The sequence below is a fragment of the Schistocerca piceifrons genome, chromosome 10, assembly GCF_021461385.2.
Source record: "Schistocerca piceifrons isolate TAMUIC-IGC-003096 chromosome 10, iqSchPice1.1, whole genome shotgun sequence".
Classification (NCBI taxonomy): Eukaryota; Metazoa; Arthropoda; class Insecta; order Orthoptera; family Acrididae; genus Schistocerca; species Schistocerca piceifrons.
This window is the reverse complement of record NC_060147.1, coordinates 129,228,203-129,248,858: the sequence shown is the minus strand read 5'-3', so window position 1 is coordinate 129,248,858 and position 20,656 is coordinate 129,228,203. Positions and strand designations below refer to the sequence as shown.

The following is a 20,656-nucleotide window of genomic DNA, read 5'->3' as shown; positions in this document are numbered from 1 at the left end:
AAGTCACGCTTGATCCAGGTCCGCGTCACTTTCCATTTTTAACCAGACCTAAGGTCTGAGAAAGGAAAGAAGATGATGATAATAATAATAATAATAATAATAATAATACGTCTGTCAAAAACAGTACTGTTAACAAGTAAAATGGTCTATCACCCTGACTTCTAATCACCAGAGTTAGTTGCTCGCCATAAAAGGGGAAATTATCTGACCACTGAAAACCAAGTAATCCAGGATGGTTCACAGTCCTCGTGAGTTCGCCTCCTACTTTTACCTAAAATGCTTTTGATAGCTGCCCAGCTCTGAGGTCGTCTAACGCACAGAGCACGCAGGCGTTTGACTGACGAGGACAGATTGTTATCTCGGTGTGAAGTGTCTCTTTCAATTAATCAACCGCCCTATAGGCACAAGTAGCAGTACTAAATGGCCCATTTCTCGGACATGTATTAGTTAATATTTCTGTCGTTTAACAATTTACAATCTTCTTAATTTTTGTATAAGTAGAGTTCAGTTTGTTTTAGTTACTGAAAAAGTTTTAGCACGACTGCATTTAAACTTTGCTGGCTAGAATTTTTAGAACGGAACCGACAGTAGAGCGTGACTTCTGAACTGCCTTTTTATGATTCCTTGTAACTACCGTTATTTAGAATATAGTCTTGAAACTTGGTACAGCTGTCTTATTTTCTGAATGTAATAGTGTGCTGCAAGTGGAACATTCTATGACAAATACAAATGGTAATTAATGTATTACGAATAACGACGTTTTCGTTCCAAAATTGGTTTTTTGTAAATAACTTGAAAAATAATAGAGGTAGCTTACTGGTGCCACATCATACTGAGGCTACATACGAATTTTCACGTTTCTGAGTGTAATATTTAGCGCCTTCAATTTTTCGTAAAAATGTCAATTTTGACCGAAATATCGCTCTGATCAAGTTGACACCTGTAACTTTTAATTATGACCTACTTTCGCTTATTCTTATCAATTTTTAACTTTCTTTTATTAAAATTATATACTTTTCCTGATACACCGGGTGATCAAAAAGTCAGTATAAATTTGAAAACTGAATAAATCACGGAATAATGTAGATAGAGAGGTACAAATTGACACACATACTTGGAATGGAATGGGGTTTTATTAGAACCAAAAAAATACAAAAGTTCAAAAAATGTCCGACAGATGGCGCTTCATCTAATCAGAATAGCAATAATTAGCATATTAAAGTAAGGCAAAGCAAAGATGATGATCTTTACAGGAAATGTTCAATATGTCCACCATCATTCCTCAACAATAACTGTAGTAGAGGAATAATGTTGTGAACAGCATTGTAAAGCATGTCCGGAGTTATCGTGAGGCATTGGCGTCGGATGTTGTCTTTCAGCATCCCTAGAGATGTCGGTCGATCACGATACACTTGCGAGTTCAGGTAACCCCAAAGCCAATAATCGCACGCACTGAGGTCTGGGGGCCTGGGAGGCCAAGCATGACGAAAGTGGCGGCTGAGCACACGATCACCACCAAACGACGCTCGCAAGAGGTCTTTCACGCGTCTAGCAATATGGGGTGGAGCGCCATCCTGCATAAACATCGTACGTTCCAGCAGGTGTTTATCAGCCAGGCTGGGGATGATGCGATTCTGTAACATATCGGCGTACCTCTCACCCGTCACGGTAGTAGTTTTACTGTCCAGCGCCATCCGTGGGACATTTTGTGAACTTTTTTTTCTTCTTCTTCTTCTTCTTCTTCTTCTTATAAAACCCCATGTCATTCCAAGCATGTGTGTCAGTTTTTACCTCTCTATCTACATTATTCCGCGATTTATTAAGTTTTCAAATTTATACTGACTTTTTGATCACCCGGTATATTAATTTGATCATTCTGAGACTTTACCATGTTAACATTAATATACTTCTCTGCCTCGTGATGACTGGGTGTTGTGTGATGTCCATAGGTTAGTAAGGTTTAAGTAGTTGTTAAGTTCTAGGGGACTGATGATCACAGGTCCATAGATGTTAAGTCCCATAGTGCTCAGAGCCATAACATTAATATACTTTAGCATAGGACACGAGGTACTGGCGGAGGTAAAGCTGTGAGGACGGGGCGTGAATCGTGCTTGGGTAGCTCAGTGGTAGCCGGCACGATAGCGTGTTCGGTTCTGAGAGCCGGCGGCCCTCTGTAATAAAATAACTGTGCAACGGAATCAACGATCAACTTGAACGGGTGTCATATGACGTCCGCCCAGACCAAACACAACAAATAATACCGAACAAAATGAAAAAAAAAGATGGTAGAGCACTTGCCCGCGAAAGCCAAAGGTCCCGAGTTCGAGTCTCCGTCCGGCGCACAGTTTTAATCCGTCAGGGAGATTTACTTTAGCATAAACTGATCGAGTTTGGAAAAGTTATTCCAGTTCTTAACTTCACCCTTGGCTTATGGTGCAATCCTTTGTATGTTAAGCACAGGCGCGCTACGGACGATGTGGCGCTAGTAGCAGTGAATTGGGGTAATCCCCGACTCACTCGCTCTCCTCTGTACCACTTAACAATGATATAGCGCTTGTTTCGCCTCATCTGGAGCCGGACGATGTGGCGCTAGTAGCAGTGAATTGGGGTAAACCCCGACTCACTCGCTCTCCTCTGTACCACTTAACAATGATATAGCGCTTGTTTCGCCTCATCTGGAGCCGCTATTCTTTAGTTAAGTAAGTTCTCAATTGACGTCACAAGGACTGAGTGCACGTTGTGGCGACGTGTCGCTGGTAGTAATGAATTCGGGACAGCCCCGGCACATTCGCTCGCCTCTGTACCTCTAACAGTGACACAGCGCTAGTTTCGCCTCATCCGGAGCCGCAACTATTCAAATGGCTCTGAGCACTATGGGACTTAACATCTATGGACATCAGTCACACAACACCCAGTCAACACGAGGCAGAGAAAATCCCTGACCCCGCCGGGAATCGAACCCGAAACCCGGGCGTGGGAAGCGAGAACGCTACCGCACGACCACGAGCTGCGGACGCAACTATCCATCACGAAACTACTCAATTGGCCTCACTAGGACAGAGTGTACCCTGCATGCCAACAGCACTCGGCAGACCCAGGCGGTGACCCATCCAAGTGCTAGCCAAGCCCGACAGTGCTTAACTTCGGTGATCTGACGGGAATGGGCGTTACCACTGCGGCAAGCGCATTGACGTGTATACAAGTATTTTCATAAATTCATGATTGCTATTTTACGCCATTTGGTTCATTTTTAAGGATGTTTTCTCTTCTTTCCCGCAACTACCCTTATCCCAAAAAAGCACACTTACTCCAAATACTGTAAATATTTAAAACTATGAAATGTTTCAGGTACACGACGACGGTGAGGGTATCTGAACACAAGCCCTACCAGGTGAGAGAGTACACGTGGTGCTTCAACTTCCCACCAAGATGCTCAAAGTATAAGGTCAACTTCAAGACTGTCTACAAGACTCAAGTAAGTTCCTATGATATTTAGAAAAGCTCATTGCTAAGTAAGAGTGCTACATGAAATCTAGTACAGAGCATATGTTTATTCACTTACTTATTCATTTGTCTTGAGACAGTCTCAATTCATGGATGCAGTCAAAACATACACTATAGTTATGTATTCAGTTTTAAGCAGTTGGTTTTCCAACTGAGCTGACGATCTTCTGTGATCCAAAAAACTTCTACTTCCTACAGTTCTTTTGTTTGAGAAGACTATTTTTTGTAGCTTGTGGAGTTATATGAGAGCTGTATATAGGGCCTACCAAGTCTTCTCAAAATTCAAGGGTAATCAATTTGCCTTCAACCATCTGTTGATGTTTTTGGATATTCATTATCCACCTTTTCAGCAAAGGGACAGGTACTCATTTTTACACTGAGGTGTCAAGTCATGGCATACCTCCTCATATATCAGATCTCTTTTTGCTTGGCATAGTGCAGCAGCTAGACATGGCATCAACTCAAAAACTCATTGGAAGTCTTCATTATGGAGCCAACACCAGCTTGCACAGCGTCTTGACAACCCAGGTCTATGCCTTCGTGGGGTCTGCGCCATACTGGACCCCTACTCTTACCAACTGAAATTGGGACTCATCTGACAAGCTCACGGGTCCAGCCATTATGGTCACGAGCCCAGGAAACATGCTGCAGCCCATGTCATGCTGTTAAGAAAGGCACTTGTCTGTTGTTTGCTGTCATAGTCCATTAACGCCAAATTTCACCACACTGCCCTCGTGGATACATTCGTTTCAAATCCCACATCAGTTTCTGTGGTTATTTCATGCAGTGTTACTTGTATGTTAGTTATCCGTGGTGGTATCCACTGTGTTATCCATGGTGAGAGCTAATGCCTGAAATTTGGTATTCTTAGCATGTTCTTGACACTGCGGATATCAGAATATGAATTCCCTTATGATTTCCGAAATGGAATGTATAGTGCGCCTAGTTCCAACTAGCAATCTGTGTTGAAAGTGCAGCCATAATCACATCGGAAACCTTTTCACAGATGACAGTTCCCCAATGCACTGCCCTTTTATACCTCTTGTATGCAGTACTGCCGTCATTTTCTATCACCAATCTACATTTCATATTTTCTCCACTTTTTCCATCATCAGTTACTTTACTGCCCAAATAACAAAACCCGTCTACTAATTATAGTGTCTTTTTTCCAACTTTTTTTCCAATCTAATCCTGGCAGCATCCTGTGACTTGACTACAGTCCATTACCTTTGTTTTAATTTTGTTGATATTAATCGTAATAACCTCTTTTCAAGAACGGGCCATTACATCCGACTGCTTTTCCTAGTCCTTTGCTGTCTTCAAGGGACGTGTCATCATCAAACCTCAAAGTTTTTATTTTTTCTCAAAAAGATACAAAGATTTGTATGAGATATTTTAAAGAAGACAGTTATGAAATTCCTCATTTTTCATTTGTGGTAGGGATCTTCTTATATTTTGATGTAAATTTTCCATCAAATGAGTTTTCTCATAAAATTAGAGGGTGTTTGGTGCTGTCTCTTGTAAGTTTTCTATGGCATACTTGGTTTATAGATAGGCTTGGTGAAGATAGATAAATTGTCAGCAAAAGATATTCACTACAGTTTGATTCTCTGTCCTGAGACAGTGAGGTTTGTATTCTCTTTCCCCCATTCTCTGGTGACTGTGTCTAACATTATGTGATGGGGAGACTACATTGTCGAATTTTTCTACACTTTTTTCACCAAGAAATTTCATTTAAGATGATGTGTCTGCGAGAGTCTGCTAGATTAGTTTTCTAGTCTTCCTGTCTACTATGAGTTCTGCTAAAGTGCCTAGAATGGTTTGTCTGTCAGCTTCTTAATATCCACTAAGGTGGGAAATGTGGTGGTATCTTAATTTATCCTTGATATTGTCTTCAGCCACCAAAAAATATCAATTTTTGAAATATAAGTTGTGGTGACACACTGATCCGAAGTGTAGCACAAAGTCTAAGTTGACTTGGAACTTACTTCGCAATGTATTTACTCCTAAATTGCGTTCTTTGCTGACGCCAAGACTTTTTCAATTGACCTTTGATGTGCATGGCCTCAATACAAAAAAACAAAAATAGTTTTCATGTAGACTCTCCCTCACCATGTAGAGTTCAGAGTGATGTTATGTGCTCCGATTTGAGGATATTCAACAAGCTCTCAGTTAACATAAATTGGAAATCACAACCAACGTCATTAGACAAGCTGTCATTAAAAAATATGAACATATGTATCCAAATATGGAAAAGCCTCGTTAGCTTCATGGCCAGCAGCAGTGTTTGTTATAAATCTGTGTTGCAAGTACTAATGAACTGTGAATAGGGCTCTGTATTTACACATGTAATTTTTTTAAGTACCATTGTAATTAAGAAAATAAGAAGCTACTAATAGAGGATTTATAGATGCTGTATAATGATCTGTTAAATTTCAGGCGTGTAGCCACATAAATAACATTTCTTATAATATTTCAGCTGTATGCTTTTTCTTCAATAAAATTCTTCAGGGTATCAGACCGCATCGTCATAATTTAAAATGCGCCAACGTTTCGGCCAGCGTTGCAGCTAGCCTTCATCAGGGCCTTACGTTATGCTTTTTGGCTGGCTTCAGTGTGAGACAAATGACGGATGCTACAGCACTCACTGTACTTTTAAACCCACAGACCACACTGCTATGCACACATTCGCAGATACACGAGTGCCTGAGATATTGATTGGCAGCAAAAACGTGTGCATTAATTGAATATGTGGCTAAGTGGTTTATCCCCTGTGGGAGGTCAATGTATTGTTATGAGCTCCACTGAAGATGGCCGAAAGGTATATGGCCAAAAAAAAATACATGAACAAATGGAATTTGTGAGGCGGCTGCATGCTCAGAATTTTATTGATCTGTTACTATGCCACAAACCATGAAGCTGCAGCTGCTCTTTAGTATAAATGAGGAAGCAACAACTTTTTCCCCCAACCTACTCTGATTCAGTTTAACTGGCACAGAGTTGTATAGCATTAAGCAGCATATTGTTAATACAGTGTATGGATTAACTGTATTTCATTTCATTGTCCTTTACTAATGTATACTTTCACTTGGTCCACATCCCTGTAGGTTCTACTTCTTGATGGGATTCACAGAATACGATGAGTGAGTGGGGAATGAATAAAAATGACTGTTTGTGAAGGCTAAAGTGTGATACTGGACCTCTGCAGCACCCTACGTGAAATCCTGGTTGTGATGAAAAATTGCGGGTTAGCTTGAAATGAGGTAATTTAGTTGAGAGTTGGGAAGGCCAAAGAATGTGAATGCCCCCCCCCCCAAAAAAAAGGGGGTTGTGGTAATGGATCTGTAATGTTTACATATGTGCCTACTTAATGCACTTCCTCATTATTAACACTCTTCTTGTTATAAAAACTAACTGCAAGGTAGATTCAGAAAACATATATTAGATAATGGACAAGCCTCTGAAGAGAGTTTTGGTGCATATTATCTAACTATAAACAATGAAAAACCAAAGAGGAGTCCACTATGTTACTTCTACTTGCAAAGCCAGTAAATGTGATGTCATGACATAAAAATACACTCCTGGAAATTGAAATAAGAACATCGTGAATTCATTGTCCCAGGATGGGGAAACTTTATTGACACATTCCTGGGGTTAGATACATCACGTGATCACACTGACAGAACCACAGGCACATAGACACAGGCAACAGAGCATGCACAATGTCGGCACTAGTACAGTGTATATCCACCTTTCGCAGCAATGTAGGCTGCTATTCTCCCATGGAGACGATCGTAGAGATGCTGGATGTAGTCCTGTGGAACGGCTTGCCATGCCATTTCCACCTGGCGCCTCAGTTGGACCAGCGTTCGTGCTGGACGTGCAGACCGCGTGAGACGACGCTTCATCCAGTCCCAAACATGCTCAATGGGGGACAGATCCGGAGATCTTGCTGGCCAGGGTAGTTGACTTACACCTTCTAGAGCACGTTGGGGTGGCACGGGATACATGCGGACGTGCATTGTCCTGTTGGAACAGCAAGTTCCCTTGCCGGTCTAGGAATGGTAGAACGATGGGTTCGATGACGGTTTGGATGTACCGTGCCCCTATTCAGTGTCCCCTCGACGATCACCAGTGGTGTACGGCCAGTGCAGGAGATCGCTTCCCCACACCATGATGCCGGGTGTTGGCCCTGTGTGCCTCGGTCGTATGCAGTCCTGATTGTGGCGCTCACCTGCACGGCGCCAAACACGCATACGACCATCATTGGCACCAAGGCAGAAGCGACTCTCATCGCTGAAGACGACACGTCTCCATTCGTCCCTCCATTTCACGCCTGTCGCGACACCACTGGAGGCGGGCTGCACGATGTTGGGGCGTGAGCGGAAAGACGGCCCTAACGGTGTGCGGGACCCGTAGCCCAGCTTCATGGAGACGGTTTGCGAATGGTCCTCGCCGATACCCCAGGAGCAACAGTGTCCCTAAATTGCTGGGAAGTGGCGGTGCGGTCCCCTACGGCACTGCGTTAGGATCCTACGGTCTTGGCGTGCATCCGTGCGTCGCTGCGGTCCCGGTCCCAGGTCGACAGGCACGTGCACCTTCCGCCGACCACTGGCGACAACATCGATGTACTGTGGAGACCTCACGCCCCACGTGTTGAGCAATTCGGCGGTACGTCCACCCGGCCTCCCGCATGCCCCACTATACGCCCTCACTCAAAGTCCGTCAACTGCACATACGGTTCACGTCCACGCTGTCGCGCCATGCTACCAGTGTTAAAGACTGCGATGGAGCTCCGTATGCCACGGCAAAACTGGCTGACACTGACGGCGGTGGTGCACAAATGCTGCGCAGCTAGCGCCATTCGACGGCCAACACCGCGGTTCCTGGTGTGTCCGCTGTGCTGTGCGTGTGATCATTGCTTGTACAGCCCCTCTCGCAGTGTCCGGAGCAAGTATGGTGGGTCTGACACACCGGGTGTCAATGTGTTCTTTTTTCCATTTCCAGGAGTGTAATTCTTCTTACGGCATGTATTTTACACATGTGGAATTTCAATGAGTGGTTTATGTCTGCTGCCGTTTTGATGACTGTCATCAGTCACATACAGTTGATATTGGGGGATCCAATACTTTCCAACGTCAGCACATAAGAAAGGAATTAATACATATTAGTAAGAAAAATGAATGCACTGTATTTAATGTGTTTAAACACCGAGGTGACAAAAGTCATGGGCTATCTCGTAATATCATGTCGGACCTCCTTTTACCCTCGTTTACTGCAGCAACTTGACATGGTACAGACGCAGCAAGTCTTTGGCAGTCCCCTGCACAAATATTGAACCATGCTACCTCTATAGCCGTTCTTCATTGCAAAAATGTTGTCACTGCAGAATTTTGTGTGTGACCTGACCTCTTGATTATGTCCCATAATATTGATGGGATTCTTGTCTGGTGATCTGGTTGGCCAAATCATTCGCTCAAATTCTCCAGAATGTTATCAAACCAATCGTGAACAATTTATCGTGGAGACACTGTTATCCATAAGAATTCCATTGTTGTTTTGGAACATGAAGTCCATGAATGCCTGCAAATAGTCTCAAAGCAGTCAAACATAACCATTTCCAGTCAATGATTGGTTCAATTGGACTAGAGGATCCTGTCCATTCCATGTAAACACAGCCCACCCCTTTATGGAGCCACCACCGGCTTGCACAGTGGATTGTTGACAACTTGGGCCCCATGGCTTCATGGGAGCTGCACTGCACACTAATCCTACCATCAGCTCTTACCAACTGAAATCAGGGCTCGTCTGACAAGGCTACAGTTTTCCAGTCATCTAGGGTCCAACCAATAGGGTCGTGAGCCCAGGAGAGGCTCTGTAGGCAATGTTGTGCTGTTAGCAAAAGCACTCGCCTCGGTTGTCTGCTGCCGTATCCCATTAACACCAAATTTCACTGCACTGTCCTAACAGATATGATAGTTATGTTCCACATTAATTTCTGTGCTTGTTTCACATAGTGTCGATTGTCTGTTGGCAGTGACAACTGTATGCAATCGCTGCTGCTCTCGATAATTATACGAATGCTGTCGGCCGCTGCGTTGTCCACAGTGAGAGGTAATGCCTGACATTTGGTACTGTCAGCACAACCTTGACACTGTGGATCACAAATTACTGAATTCCTTAATGGTTTCCAAAATGAAGTGTTCCATGCATCTGGCTCCAACTACCATTCCACATTCAGAGTCTGTTAACTTCCGTCAAGGGCCCATTATCACGTCAGAAACCTTTGTATATGAATCACTGTGTACAAATGATAGCTCTGCCAATGCATTGCCCTTTTATACTTTGTGTACGTGATATTACCTATGTCCTGTGTATGTGCATGCCGGTATCACATGACTTTTCCCACCTCAGTGTAAATCTTCAACCATTGTATGTGGTGAGTCATTGGAATAAAGGTGCTTCATAAGATTGAGAAGCATGTTTATTTCCTAAACTGGCACATTTTTTTGATTGTGGAGAATAAGAACCGTATAACTGAAAACTATTAAAAGAAATGGGCTCACAACATGGTTGAAAATCCACAGCTATTTTTTCTGAGTGGCTTTGCAAGAATAATTATGGATTTGTTTCGGAAACAGTTGGTCAGCCATATTGGACAGATACTTCGTCAGTATACAGGCCTCACAGTCATTAATGGCAGCTTAGAAAGCTGGTTAAACTTCCAGTTCCTTAACAACCTACCCATGGTTTTCTCTACCATATAAACAGATGTGTAATAAATTTATAAATTGCTGAGAAACTTCACTGAGCATTATGAGCCAATAAATATGTGAATGTAGTTTTGGGAAATCTGAAAGGAAAACACCTATGGATGAAATTAGGGAGCGTAATAGAGAAATGGAGAAGTGATGACATTTAATATCAGCAAAGGCTGCCATGAAGAGAGATTTTTTCCTCAGGTTTGAGTGTAGGATTAATGTTTGATACCAGTATTTTCTTAAGAAATAACTTCTATATTTCAAGACAGTGGCTCAGATGTTCTTTTTGGTAATGGCATAGGACTAGTGTACAGTGTATACAGAATGGAATTGATGCCTGTACTATTCAGCTTGCAAAACATCATATAAACATAATTTATTTTGGTTTGATATGATAGTGATTGAGTTTCTGTAATAGCTTTTTAATTCTACTGGCACTTCAGAACATGACTTCACCCTCAATATTTTTGTCTGTACCTGTACATTGTTAATGATTCTTGGAGTTGCAAGAAATTTTTGTGATCGAATTGTGTTGAACTGAAACAGGTTTTTACTTTTTTATACTGTATCTCCCCCCAGTCGAGGCCCATGCTGATTTATCAATTTTCTGATGACCTGATGTTGTTTGAGAATTACTAAAGGCTGGTATCTCATTTTCATGTTCTTATTTTCAGACTCTGGTCAAAACCAGGCCAGTACAAGACTGCTGTCACGGTTACACAAAGAGTTCGACAGGTGACAAATGCATTGCTGTCTGTTCTGACGATTGTCTGCACGGGACATGTGTTGCCCCTGATACATGCCAATGCTTGCATGGATATGGTGGACCCACTTGCAGTGTGTGTAAGTAAAACACTTTATGAACTGCAGCAGCTGCTTACAGAATATCCCTCCCCCTCCCCTCTCCCCCTCCCCCTCTCCTCTCCCCCTCTCCACTCTCCCTCCCCCTCTCTCCCTCCCCCTCTCTCCCTCCCCCTCTCCCCCTCCCCTCCCCACCCCCTCCACCTCTCCACCTCCCCCCTCTCCCTCTCCACCTCCCCCCTCTCCTCACCCCTCTCCTCTCCCCCCTCTCCTCTCCCCCTCTCCTCTCCCCCTCTCCTCTCCCCCTCTCCTCTCCTCCTCTCCTCTCTCCCTCCACCTCTCCCCCTCCCCATCCCCCTCTCATCTCCCCCTCCTCCCCCTCCCCCCCTCCCCCCTGTCCGCCCTGCCACCCTCCCCCTCTCCTGTCCCCCTCTCCTGCCCCCCTCCTGTCCCTCCCCCTCCTGTCCCTCCCCCTCCTGTCCCTCCCCCTCCTGTCCCTCCCCCTCCTGTCCCTCCCCCTCCTGTCCCTCCCCCTCCTGTCCCTCCCCCTCCTGTCCCTCCCCCTCCTGTCCCTCCCCCTCCTGTCCCTCCCCCTCCTGTCCCTCCCCCTCCTGTCCCTCCCCCTCCTGTCCCTCCCCCTCCTGTCCCTCCCCCTCCTGTCCCTCCCCCTCCTGTCCCTCCCCCTCCTGTCCCTCCCCCTGTGCCCCTCTCCTTTCCCCCTCCCCCTCTCCTGTCCCCACTCCACTCTCCTGTCCCCACTCCCCTCTCATGTCCCCACTTCCCCTCTCTGTCCCCCCTCCACTCTCCTGTCCCCACTCCCCTCTCATGTCCCCACTTCCCCTCTCTTCTCCCCCTCCCCCTCTCTTCTCCCCCTCCCCTCCCCTCTCTCCTCCCACCCTCCCTCTCCCACCTCCCTCATATTTCATGAGATTTGATGTCATAAACTTTCAGATATACAAGAAAGTAACTTTTCTCAAAACAGAATGGAAATTACCCACATTATACTCATACAGTGTTTCATAATGGGAGCACCAAGGAATTTCCAACAAACTTTAAAATCATTTTGAACCTTTTTAAAACTTTTTCTCCCTTATAACCCCACAAAATAATGAAAAGAGAATAGTTTATTGCTTACCAAATGTTCATTGTTTGTATGGTGAAACTGCAGCATCAAGCAAGATATCTTAATTTACTCTTTCTTTAGCACTAACTCTCTTTGCTACCCATTTTGCAGATAGTATCCACATATACCACTGAAGATACCTAGAGATATACACTCCTGGAAATGGAAAAAAGAACACATTGACACCGGTGTGTCAGACCCACCATACTTGCTCCGGACACTGCGAGAGGGCTGTACAAGCAATGATCACACGCACGGCACAGCGGACACACCAGGAACCGCGGTGTTGGCCGTCGAATGGCGCTAGCTGCGCAGCATTTGTGCACCGCCGCCGTCAGTGTCAGCCAGTTTGCCGTGGCATACGGAGCTCCATCGCAGTCTTTAACACTGGTAGCATGCCGCGACAGCGTGGACGTGAACCGTATGTGCAGTTGACGGACTTTGAGTGAGGGCGTATAGTGGACATGCGGGAGGCCGGGTGGACGTACCGCCGAATTGCTCAACACGTGGGGCGTGAGGTCTCCACAGTACATCGATGTTGTCGCCAGTGGTCGGCGGAAGGTGCACGTGCCCGTCGACCTGGGACCGGACCGCAGCGAACCACGGATGCACGCCAAGACCGTAGGATCCTACGCAGTGCCTTAGGGGACCGCACCGCCACTTCCCAGCAAATTAGGGACACTGTTGCTCCTGGGGTATCGGCGAGGACCATTCGCAACCGTCTCCATGAAGCTGGGCTACGGTCCCGCACACCGTTAGGCCGTCTTCCGCTCACGCCCCAACATCGTGCAGCCCGCCTCCAGTGGTGTCGCGACTGGCGTGAATGGAGGGACAAATGGAGACGTGTCGTCTTCAGCGATGAGAGTCGCTTCTGCCTTGGTGCCAATGATGGTCGTATGCGTGTTTGGCGCCGTGCAGGTGAGCGCCACAATCAGGACTGCATACGACCAAGGCACACAGGGCCAACACCCGGCATCATGGTGTGGGGAGCGATCTCCTACACTGGCCGTACACCACTGGTGATCGTCGAGGGGACACTGAATAGTGCACGGTACATCCAAACCGTCATCGAACCCATCGTTCTACCATTCCTAGACCGGCAAGGGAACTTGCTGTTCCAACAGGACAATGCACGTCCGCATGTATCCCGTGCCACCCAACGTGCTCTAGAAGGTGTAAGTCAACTACCCTGGCCAGCAAGATCTTCGGATCTGTCCCCCATTGAGCATGTTTGGGACTGGATGAAGCGTCGTCTCACGCGGTCTGCACGTCCAGCACGAACGCTGGTCCAACTGAGGCGCCAGGTGGAAATGGCATGGCAAGCCGTTCCACAGGACTACATCCAGCATCTCTACGATCGTCTCCATGGGAGAATAGCAGCCTACATTGCTGCGAAAGGTGGATATACACTGTACTAGTGCCGACATTGTGCATGCTCTGTTGCCTGTGTCTATGTGCCTGTGGTTCTGTCAGTGTGATCATGTGATGTATCTGACCCCAGGAATGTGTCAATAAAGTTTCCCCTTCCTGGGACAATGAATTCACGATGTTCTTATTTCAATTTCCAGGAGTGTATATCATTTTACAACAGGTCAGAAAAATTAAGGTTTTGCATCTTCAGTGATAAAGGCTCTAAATTCTTAAGATGAAACATTCAACATATTAACTCATTTGTGGTAATCAAGACATTTGGAGCTGTTTTATACACAGTAATCTGATTCTTTAAGGAATCAGGGATTGGGGATTGGGGAAGGGCTTATACATTTTATATTGTCACTATTCCATCCCCGATTTCCAATTGTTTGATAACCTCATCTTCACCGTTCGGTACTAGGTTAAGTGACGCGATAGCATGTCGATAATCTGTCTAGTGTGACCACATCTCCATTTGCCTGTGACTTTCCCTGCTGTTTTCGGCATCCGGTGTGAATCGACCTCTGCAGTGCTTTGTGTCTGCTTCACAGACTTCCATCTCACGTCTCACAGTGCTGTAGTTTTGACGCACCTGTGAGGCGGTACACATTTTTGGACTACGACGTTACGCGAGCTGTCCGTTTTTCCACAGCGTGCCCGGAGGGACACTGGGGCCCAGATTGCCACCACCTGTGCCAGTGCCGCAACAACGCGAGCTGCGACCCGTACAGTGGGACGTGCCACTGTACGCGGGGCTGGCGCGGCAAGTTCTGTGACGAGGAGTGCCCGCCCTCTCACTACGGCCAGGACTGCAGCGAGGAGTGCCGCTGCCAGAACGGCGGCTCCTGCCACCACATCTCGGGTGCCTGCCACTGTGCACCTGGTTGGACCGGCCCTCTGTGAGTGTCTGCCCACCACTGCTGCTGCTGCTCCAGTCCCAGCGTTTCAAAACGTTTTAACAGACAGCTCTCGGTGATTTTTGTTTTGTGGTCATTAGGCCACGGTCTGAGGCATTTTTCTCTGCCTAACATTTTGTCTTCTGGCGCTGTCGACATTGCCAGAGGTTATAATGACTCGCAAAGCAGTTACATTGCAGTATCAGCTAGCAAGCTGAATTGTTCGTATGTATCCAGGCAACAGTTGGTTCTTGAAGTCACCAGATGTGGAGCTTCTGTGAGATTGCAGCTGCTTTCTGAATTGGAATAGCCTCTGATGATGACTCCAGCATTGGAAAATGAACTGTTAAAGAAATTTGCCTTTTAAATGAATTAATGCCCATAAAACAAACATCACAGAAAATGCAAATACTAACCACGAAAACCTGCATTGCATGTACAGTAGAACTTTGATTTTACGTTTTTTTGTGATTCTACACCATAGATTTGTAGCTCCTGTGAAAATACAAGGGTTGAAACTTTAATAGTGGCAACTATTTATTTACCACTCGTACAAAATAGACACGTTTTTCAAAGTTTTACTGACCTTCAGACTAGTCATGAGCATTGTGTGTGACCCATTGCCAGCGATGTGGAAGTTGTGGGATAATCTTAGTAGTGCCATTTGTGTTGACAATTTGAGTGGCGCTGTCTATTGCCCGACGAATTTTTACCAGTTCTGAAGACCGACAGGAAACTGGAATGTGTGAACTGTTTTGTTTGAGGAAGCTGTGTTACTATGGATTGAGCATGACCCCAGCACCAGCACACACTATCTAAACAAGTAACTAGATATCTCCAACACCAATGCATAGAATGTCCTGGACAGGATGGCATGCCTCTATTCGTGTATCAGAAGGTACAAGACCTATCAGCAGATGACTTTTCCCAGCATGTGGCATTCTGTGAGTGATATCTTTGCCAAATTGTAAACATGTGTTTTGTTTACAAATGAGGCTGCCTTCACAAGTGAAGGAGTATTCAACAGCTGCAATAGCCAAGTCTGGGAGTTGGAAAATCCTAAGGCATCACATATTTTTCATCATCAACAGGGATTTACCCAAAATGTAAGGACAGGTATTATTCACAACCATATGATTGGGTCATATCTTCTGCCTAATTACCACATATTTATCCTTGAAATACTACCTGAAACATCAGAGAAGATCCCAGAAACAGTCTGGCTGTGATTATGGTCCCAGGATGATGGGTCCCCACTATCCTTTTCTGTTGAGGTCAGAGGACATTTAGACAATGTTTTCCCCAATTGATGGCATGAGAGCAATGAGCCAGTGTCGTGGCCATCACATTCTTCCCACCTTACTTCTACAGACTTCTTTTTTAGGGTAGAGACTGAGCATTTTGTGTACAGAACGATAGTAGGCGCTACAAGAGCTGACTGCCCACTTGGCTGAAGATGCAGTGATTATTTGTGAAACACCTGGTGGTTCTGAGCATATTATAGTCATTGGCATGCAGATCCTAATGATGCATCTACATCTACATCTATACTCCGCGAGCCACCTTACGGTGTGTGGCGGAGGGTACTTATTGTACCACTATCTGATCCCCCCTTCCCTGTTCCATTCACGAATTGTGCGTGGGAAGAACGACTGCTTGTAAGTCTCCGTATTTGCTCTAATTTCTCGGATCTTTTCGTTGTGATCATTACGCGAGATATATGTGGGCGGTAGTAATATGTTGCCCATCTCTTCCCGGAATGTGCTCTCTCGTAATTTCGATAATAAACCTCTCCGTATTGCGTAACGCCTTTCTTGAAGTGTCCGCCACTGGAGCTTGTTCAGCATCTCCGTAACGCTCTCGCGCTGACTAAATGTCCCCATGACGAATCGCGCTGCTTTTCGCTGGATCATGTCTATCTCTTCTATTAATCCAACCTGGTAAGGGTCCCATACTGATGAGCAATACTCAAGAATCGGACGAACAAGCGCTTTGTAAGCTACTTCTTTCGTCGATGAGTCACATTTTCTTAGAATTCTTCCTATGAATCTCAACCTGGCGCCTGCTTTTCCCACTATTTGTTTTATGTGATCATTCCACTTCAGATCGCTCCGGATAGTAACTCCTAAGTATTTTACGGTCGTTACCGCTTCCAATGATTTACCACCTATGGCATAATCGTACTGGAATGGATTTCTGCCCCTATGTATGCGCATTATATTACATTTATCTACGTTTAGGGAAAGCTGCCAGCTGTCGCACCATGCATTAATCCTCTGCAGGTCCTCCTGGAGTACGTACGAGTCTTCTGATGTTGCTACTTTCTTGTAGACAACCGTGTCATCTGCAAATAGCCTCACGGAGCTACCGATGTTGTCAACTAAGTCATTTATGTATATTGTAAACAATAAAGGTCCTATCACGCTTCCCTGCGGTACTCCCGAAATTACCTCTACATCTGCAGATTTTGAACCGTTAAGAATGACATGTTGTGTTCTTTCTTCTAGGAAATCCTGAATCCAATCACAAACCTGGTCCGATATTCCGTAAGCTCGTATTTTTTTCACTAAACGTAAGTGCGGAACCGTATCAAATGCCTTCCTGAAGTCCAGGAATACGGCATCAATCTGCTCGCCAGTATCTACGGCACTGTGAATTTCTTGGGCAAATAGGGCGAGCTGAGTTTCACATGATCTCTGTTTGCGGAATCCATGTTGGTTATGATGAAGGAGATTTGTATTATCTAAGAACGTCATAATACGAGAACACAAAACATGTTCCATTATTCTACAACAGATTGACGTAAGCGAAATAGGCCTATAATTATTCGCATCTGATTTATGACCCTTCTTGAAAATGGGAACGACCTGCGCTTTCTTCCAGTCGCTAGGTACTTTACGTTCTTCCAGCGATCTACGATAAATTGCTGATAGAAAGGGGGCAAGTTCTTTAGCATAATCACTGTAGAATCTTAAGGGTATCTCGTCTGGTCCGGATGCTTTTCCGCTACTAAGTGATAGCAGTTGTTTTTCAATTCCGATATCGTTTATTTCAATATTTTCCATTTTGGCGTCCGTGCGACGGCTGAAGTCAGGGACCGTGTTACGATTTTCCGCAGTGAAACAGTTTCGGAACACTGAATTCAGTATTTCTGCCTTTCTTCGGTCGTCCTCTGTTTCGGTGCCATCGTGGTCAACGAGTGACTGAATAGGGGATTTAGATCCGCTTACCGATTTTACATATGACCAAAACTTTTTAGGGTTCTTGTTTAGATTGTTTGCCAATGTTTTATGTTCGAATTCGTTGAATGCTTCTCTCATTGCTCTCTTTACGCTCTTTTTCGCTTCGTTCAGCTTTTCCTTATCAGCTATGATTCGACTACTCTTAAACCTATGATGAAGCTTTCTTTGTTTCCGTAGTACCTTTCGTACATGATTGTTATACCACGGTGGATCTTTCCCCTCGCTTTGGACCTTAGTCGGTACGAACTTATCTAAGGCGTACTGGACGATGTTCCTGAATTTTTTCCATTTTTGTTCCACATCCTCTTCCTCAGAAATGAACGTTTGATGGTGGTCACTCAGATATTCTGCGATTTGTGCCCTATCACTCTTGTTAAGCAAATATATTTTCCTTCCTTTCTTGGCATTTCTTATTACACTTGTAGTCATTGATGCAACCACTGACTTATGATCACTGATACCCTCTTCTACGTTCACGGAGTCGAAAAGTTTCGGTCCATTTGTTGCTATGAGGTCTAAAACGTTAGCTTCACGAGTTGGTTCTCTAACTATCTGCTCGAAGTAATTCTCGGACAAGGCAGTCAGGATAATGTCACAAGAGTCTCTGTCCCTGGCTCCAGTTCTGATTGTGTGACTATCCCATTCTATACCTGGTAGATTGAAGTCTCCCCCTATTACAATAGTATGATCACGAAACTTCTTCACGACGTTCTGCAGGTTCTCTCTGAGGCGCTCAACTACTACGGTTGCTGATGCAGGTGGTCTATAGAAGCATCCGACTATCATATCTGACCCACCTTTGATACTTAACTTAACCCAGATTATTTCACATTCGCATTCGCTAATAACTTCACTGGATATTATTGAATTCTTTACTGCTATAAATACTCCTCCACCATTGGCGTTTATCCTATCCTTGCGGTATACATTCCATTCTGTGTCTAGGATTTCGTTACTGTTCACTTCCGGTTTTAACCAACTTTCCGTTCCTAATACTATATGCGCACTATTTCCTTCAATAAGAGATACTAATTCAGGAACCTTGCCCTGGATACTCCTGCAGTTTACCAATATTACGTTAACTTTTCCTGTTTTTGGTCTCTGAGGACGGACGTTCTTTATCAACGATGATAATGTCCTCTCTGGTAAGCCGTCAGGTATTTTATCGTTTCTCCCAAGGGGGGGTCCCTCTAACCTAAAAAACCCCCGTGTGCACGCCACACGTACTCTGCTACCCTAGTAGCTGCTTCCGGTGTGTAGTGCACGCCTGACCTGTCTAGGGGGGCCCTACAGTTCTCCACCCAATAACGGAGGTCGATGAATTTGCAACCATTATAGTCGCAGAGTCGTCTGAGCCTCTGGTTTAGACCCTCCACACGGCTCCAAACCAGAGGACCGCGATCGACTCTGGGCACTATGCTGCAGATATTAAGCTCAGCTTGCACTCCGCGTGCGATGCTGGTTGTCTTCACCAAATCAGCCAGCCGCCGGAAGGAACCAAGGATGGCCTCAGAACCCAAGCGGCAGGCGTCATTCGTTCCGACATGTGCTACTATCTGCAGCCGGTCACACCCAGTGCGTTCAATAGCTGCCGGAAGGGCCTCCTCCACATTACGGACGAGACCCCCCGGCAAGCACACCGAGTGCACACTGGCATTCTTCCCCGACCTACCTGCTATTTTCCTAAGGGGCTCCATAACCCGCCTAACGTTGGAGCTCCCTATAACTAATAGGCCCGCCCTCTGTGACTGTCGGGACCTTGCCGGAGAATCGGCCACTGGCCCAACAGGCGAGGCATCCTGTGGTGGCTCGGAAACGATGTCATCACCACTAGGAAGCACCCCGTACCTGTTGGAAAGGGGTAAGGCAGCTGCCACGCGGCCAGATCCCACCTTCGCCTTTCGGCCAGGCACGCGCGAGCCCACCACTGTCCGCCATTCACCCTGGAGTGATGGCTGACCGGTAAGATGCTCACTGCCAGAAGACGCAGCGACATCAGGGGTTCCATGTGATTCCAAGGCCACCGAAGTAGGCATAGGTCTCACCACAGTTGCCCCAACGCCACTACGAGCCGACGCCTGCGCCTCGAGCTCGATGAGCCTAACAGACAAAGCCTCCACCTGCCCCCGAAGAGTGGCCAATTCTCCTTGCGTCCGCTCACAACAACCACAGTCCCTACACATGACTATGTTTACCCTACTCTATACGGTGACAAATTCCCAAGATAATCTTCTGATGAGCTACTCTGATAATCAAGAAACACTCACTGAAATACGAGACGCGAAAACTACGCTAGGTTTTCCCAGAAAAACTATTTAAAAGCTAAGCGCAGCAAATAAGTACAAAAACGCTTTATACAAACAGTACTCGGTGCTGCTGGTGCTCTCGCTCTGGCTGTCACAAGACAACTGCTGATTCAAGTGACTAGTGGCTAACGGCCGCGAAACAAACAAAAGACGGTTTTAGGGCGCTTTCTGTTCTAAACGATCAAGAAAACACTAAGAAATCTAACACGAAAACTACGTAAAGTTTTATCAAGAACTGTTAGTTACTATGCAGAGCAGATAAACACAAATAGAATCCCTTCCTTAGTGGAAGGTCGTAAACAAAATGCAAAATAAACGCTTTATACAAACAGTACTCGCTGCTGCTGGTGCTCTCGCTCTGGCTGTCGCTGCATTGATATAGAAGGGTGGCGTATTTAGCTACATCCCTAAAACAATCACATTGCACCTTGAACACCATCTCTGAAGATCACTAGCATTTGGTTAGTTACATGTTTCTTAGGTCATTTGAATGGTGATTTTATTTAAATGATGTGGTATGAATTAGTTTACAGGATATGTATACATGTTTAGTGTTAAAATTATTAAACACATTATTTTTACTACTACTCGGCTAAAAATCTAGTGTGTG

The 20,656-nt window shown here is 45.4% G+C and overlaps 1 protein-coding gene across 2 annotated transcripts in view; it reads left to right on the top strand.

Moving 5' to 3' along the window:
• The window catches only part of LOC124718828 (protein draper), a 403,131-nt gene that overhangs the window by 290,008 nt on the left and 92,467 nt on the right, over positions 1–20,656 (top strand). For both annotated transcript variants that reach the window (XM_047244450.1, XM_047244449.1), the window contains exons 3-5: positions 3,349–3,475; positions 10,940–11,108; positions 14,255–14,501. In XM_047244450.1, coding sequence (XP_047100406.1) covers positions 3,349–3,475; positions 10,940–11,108; positions 14,255–14,501 — 543 coding nt within the window. The remainder of the gene's footprint in view (positions 1–3,348; positions 3,476–10,939; positions 11,109–14,254; positions 14,502–20,656) is intronic.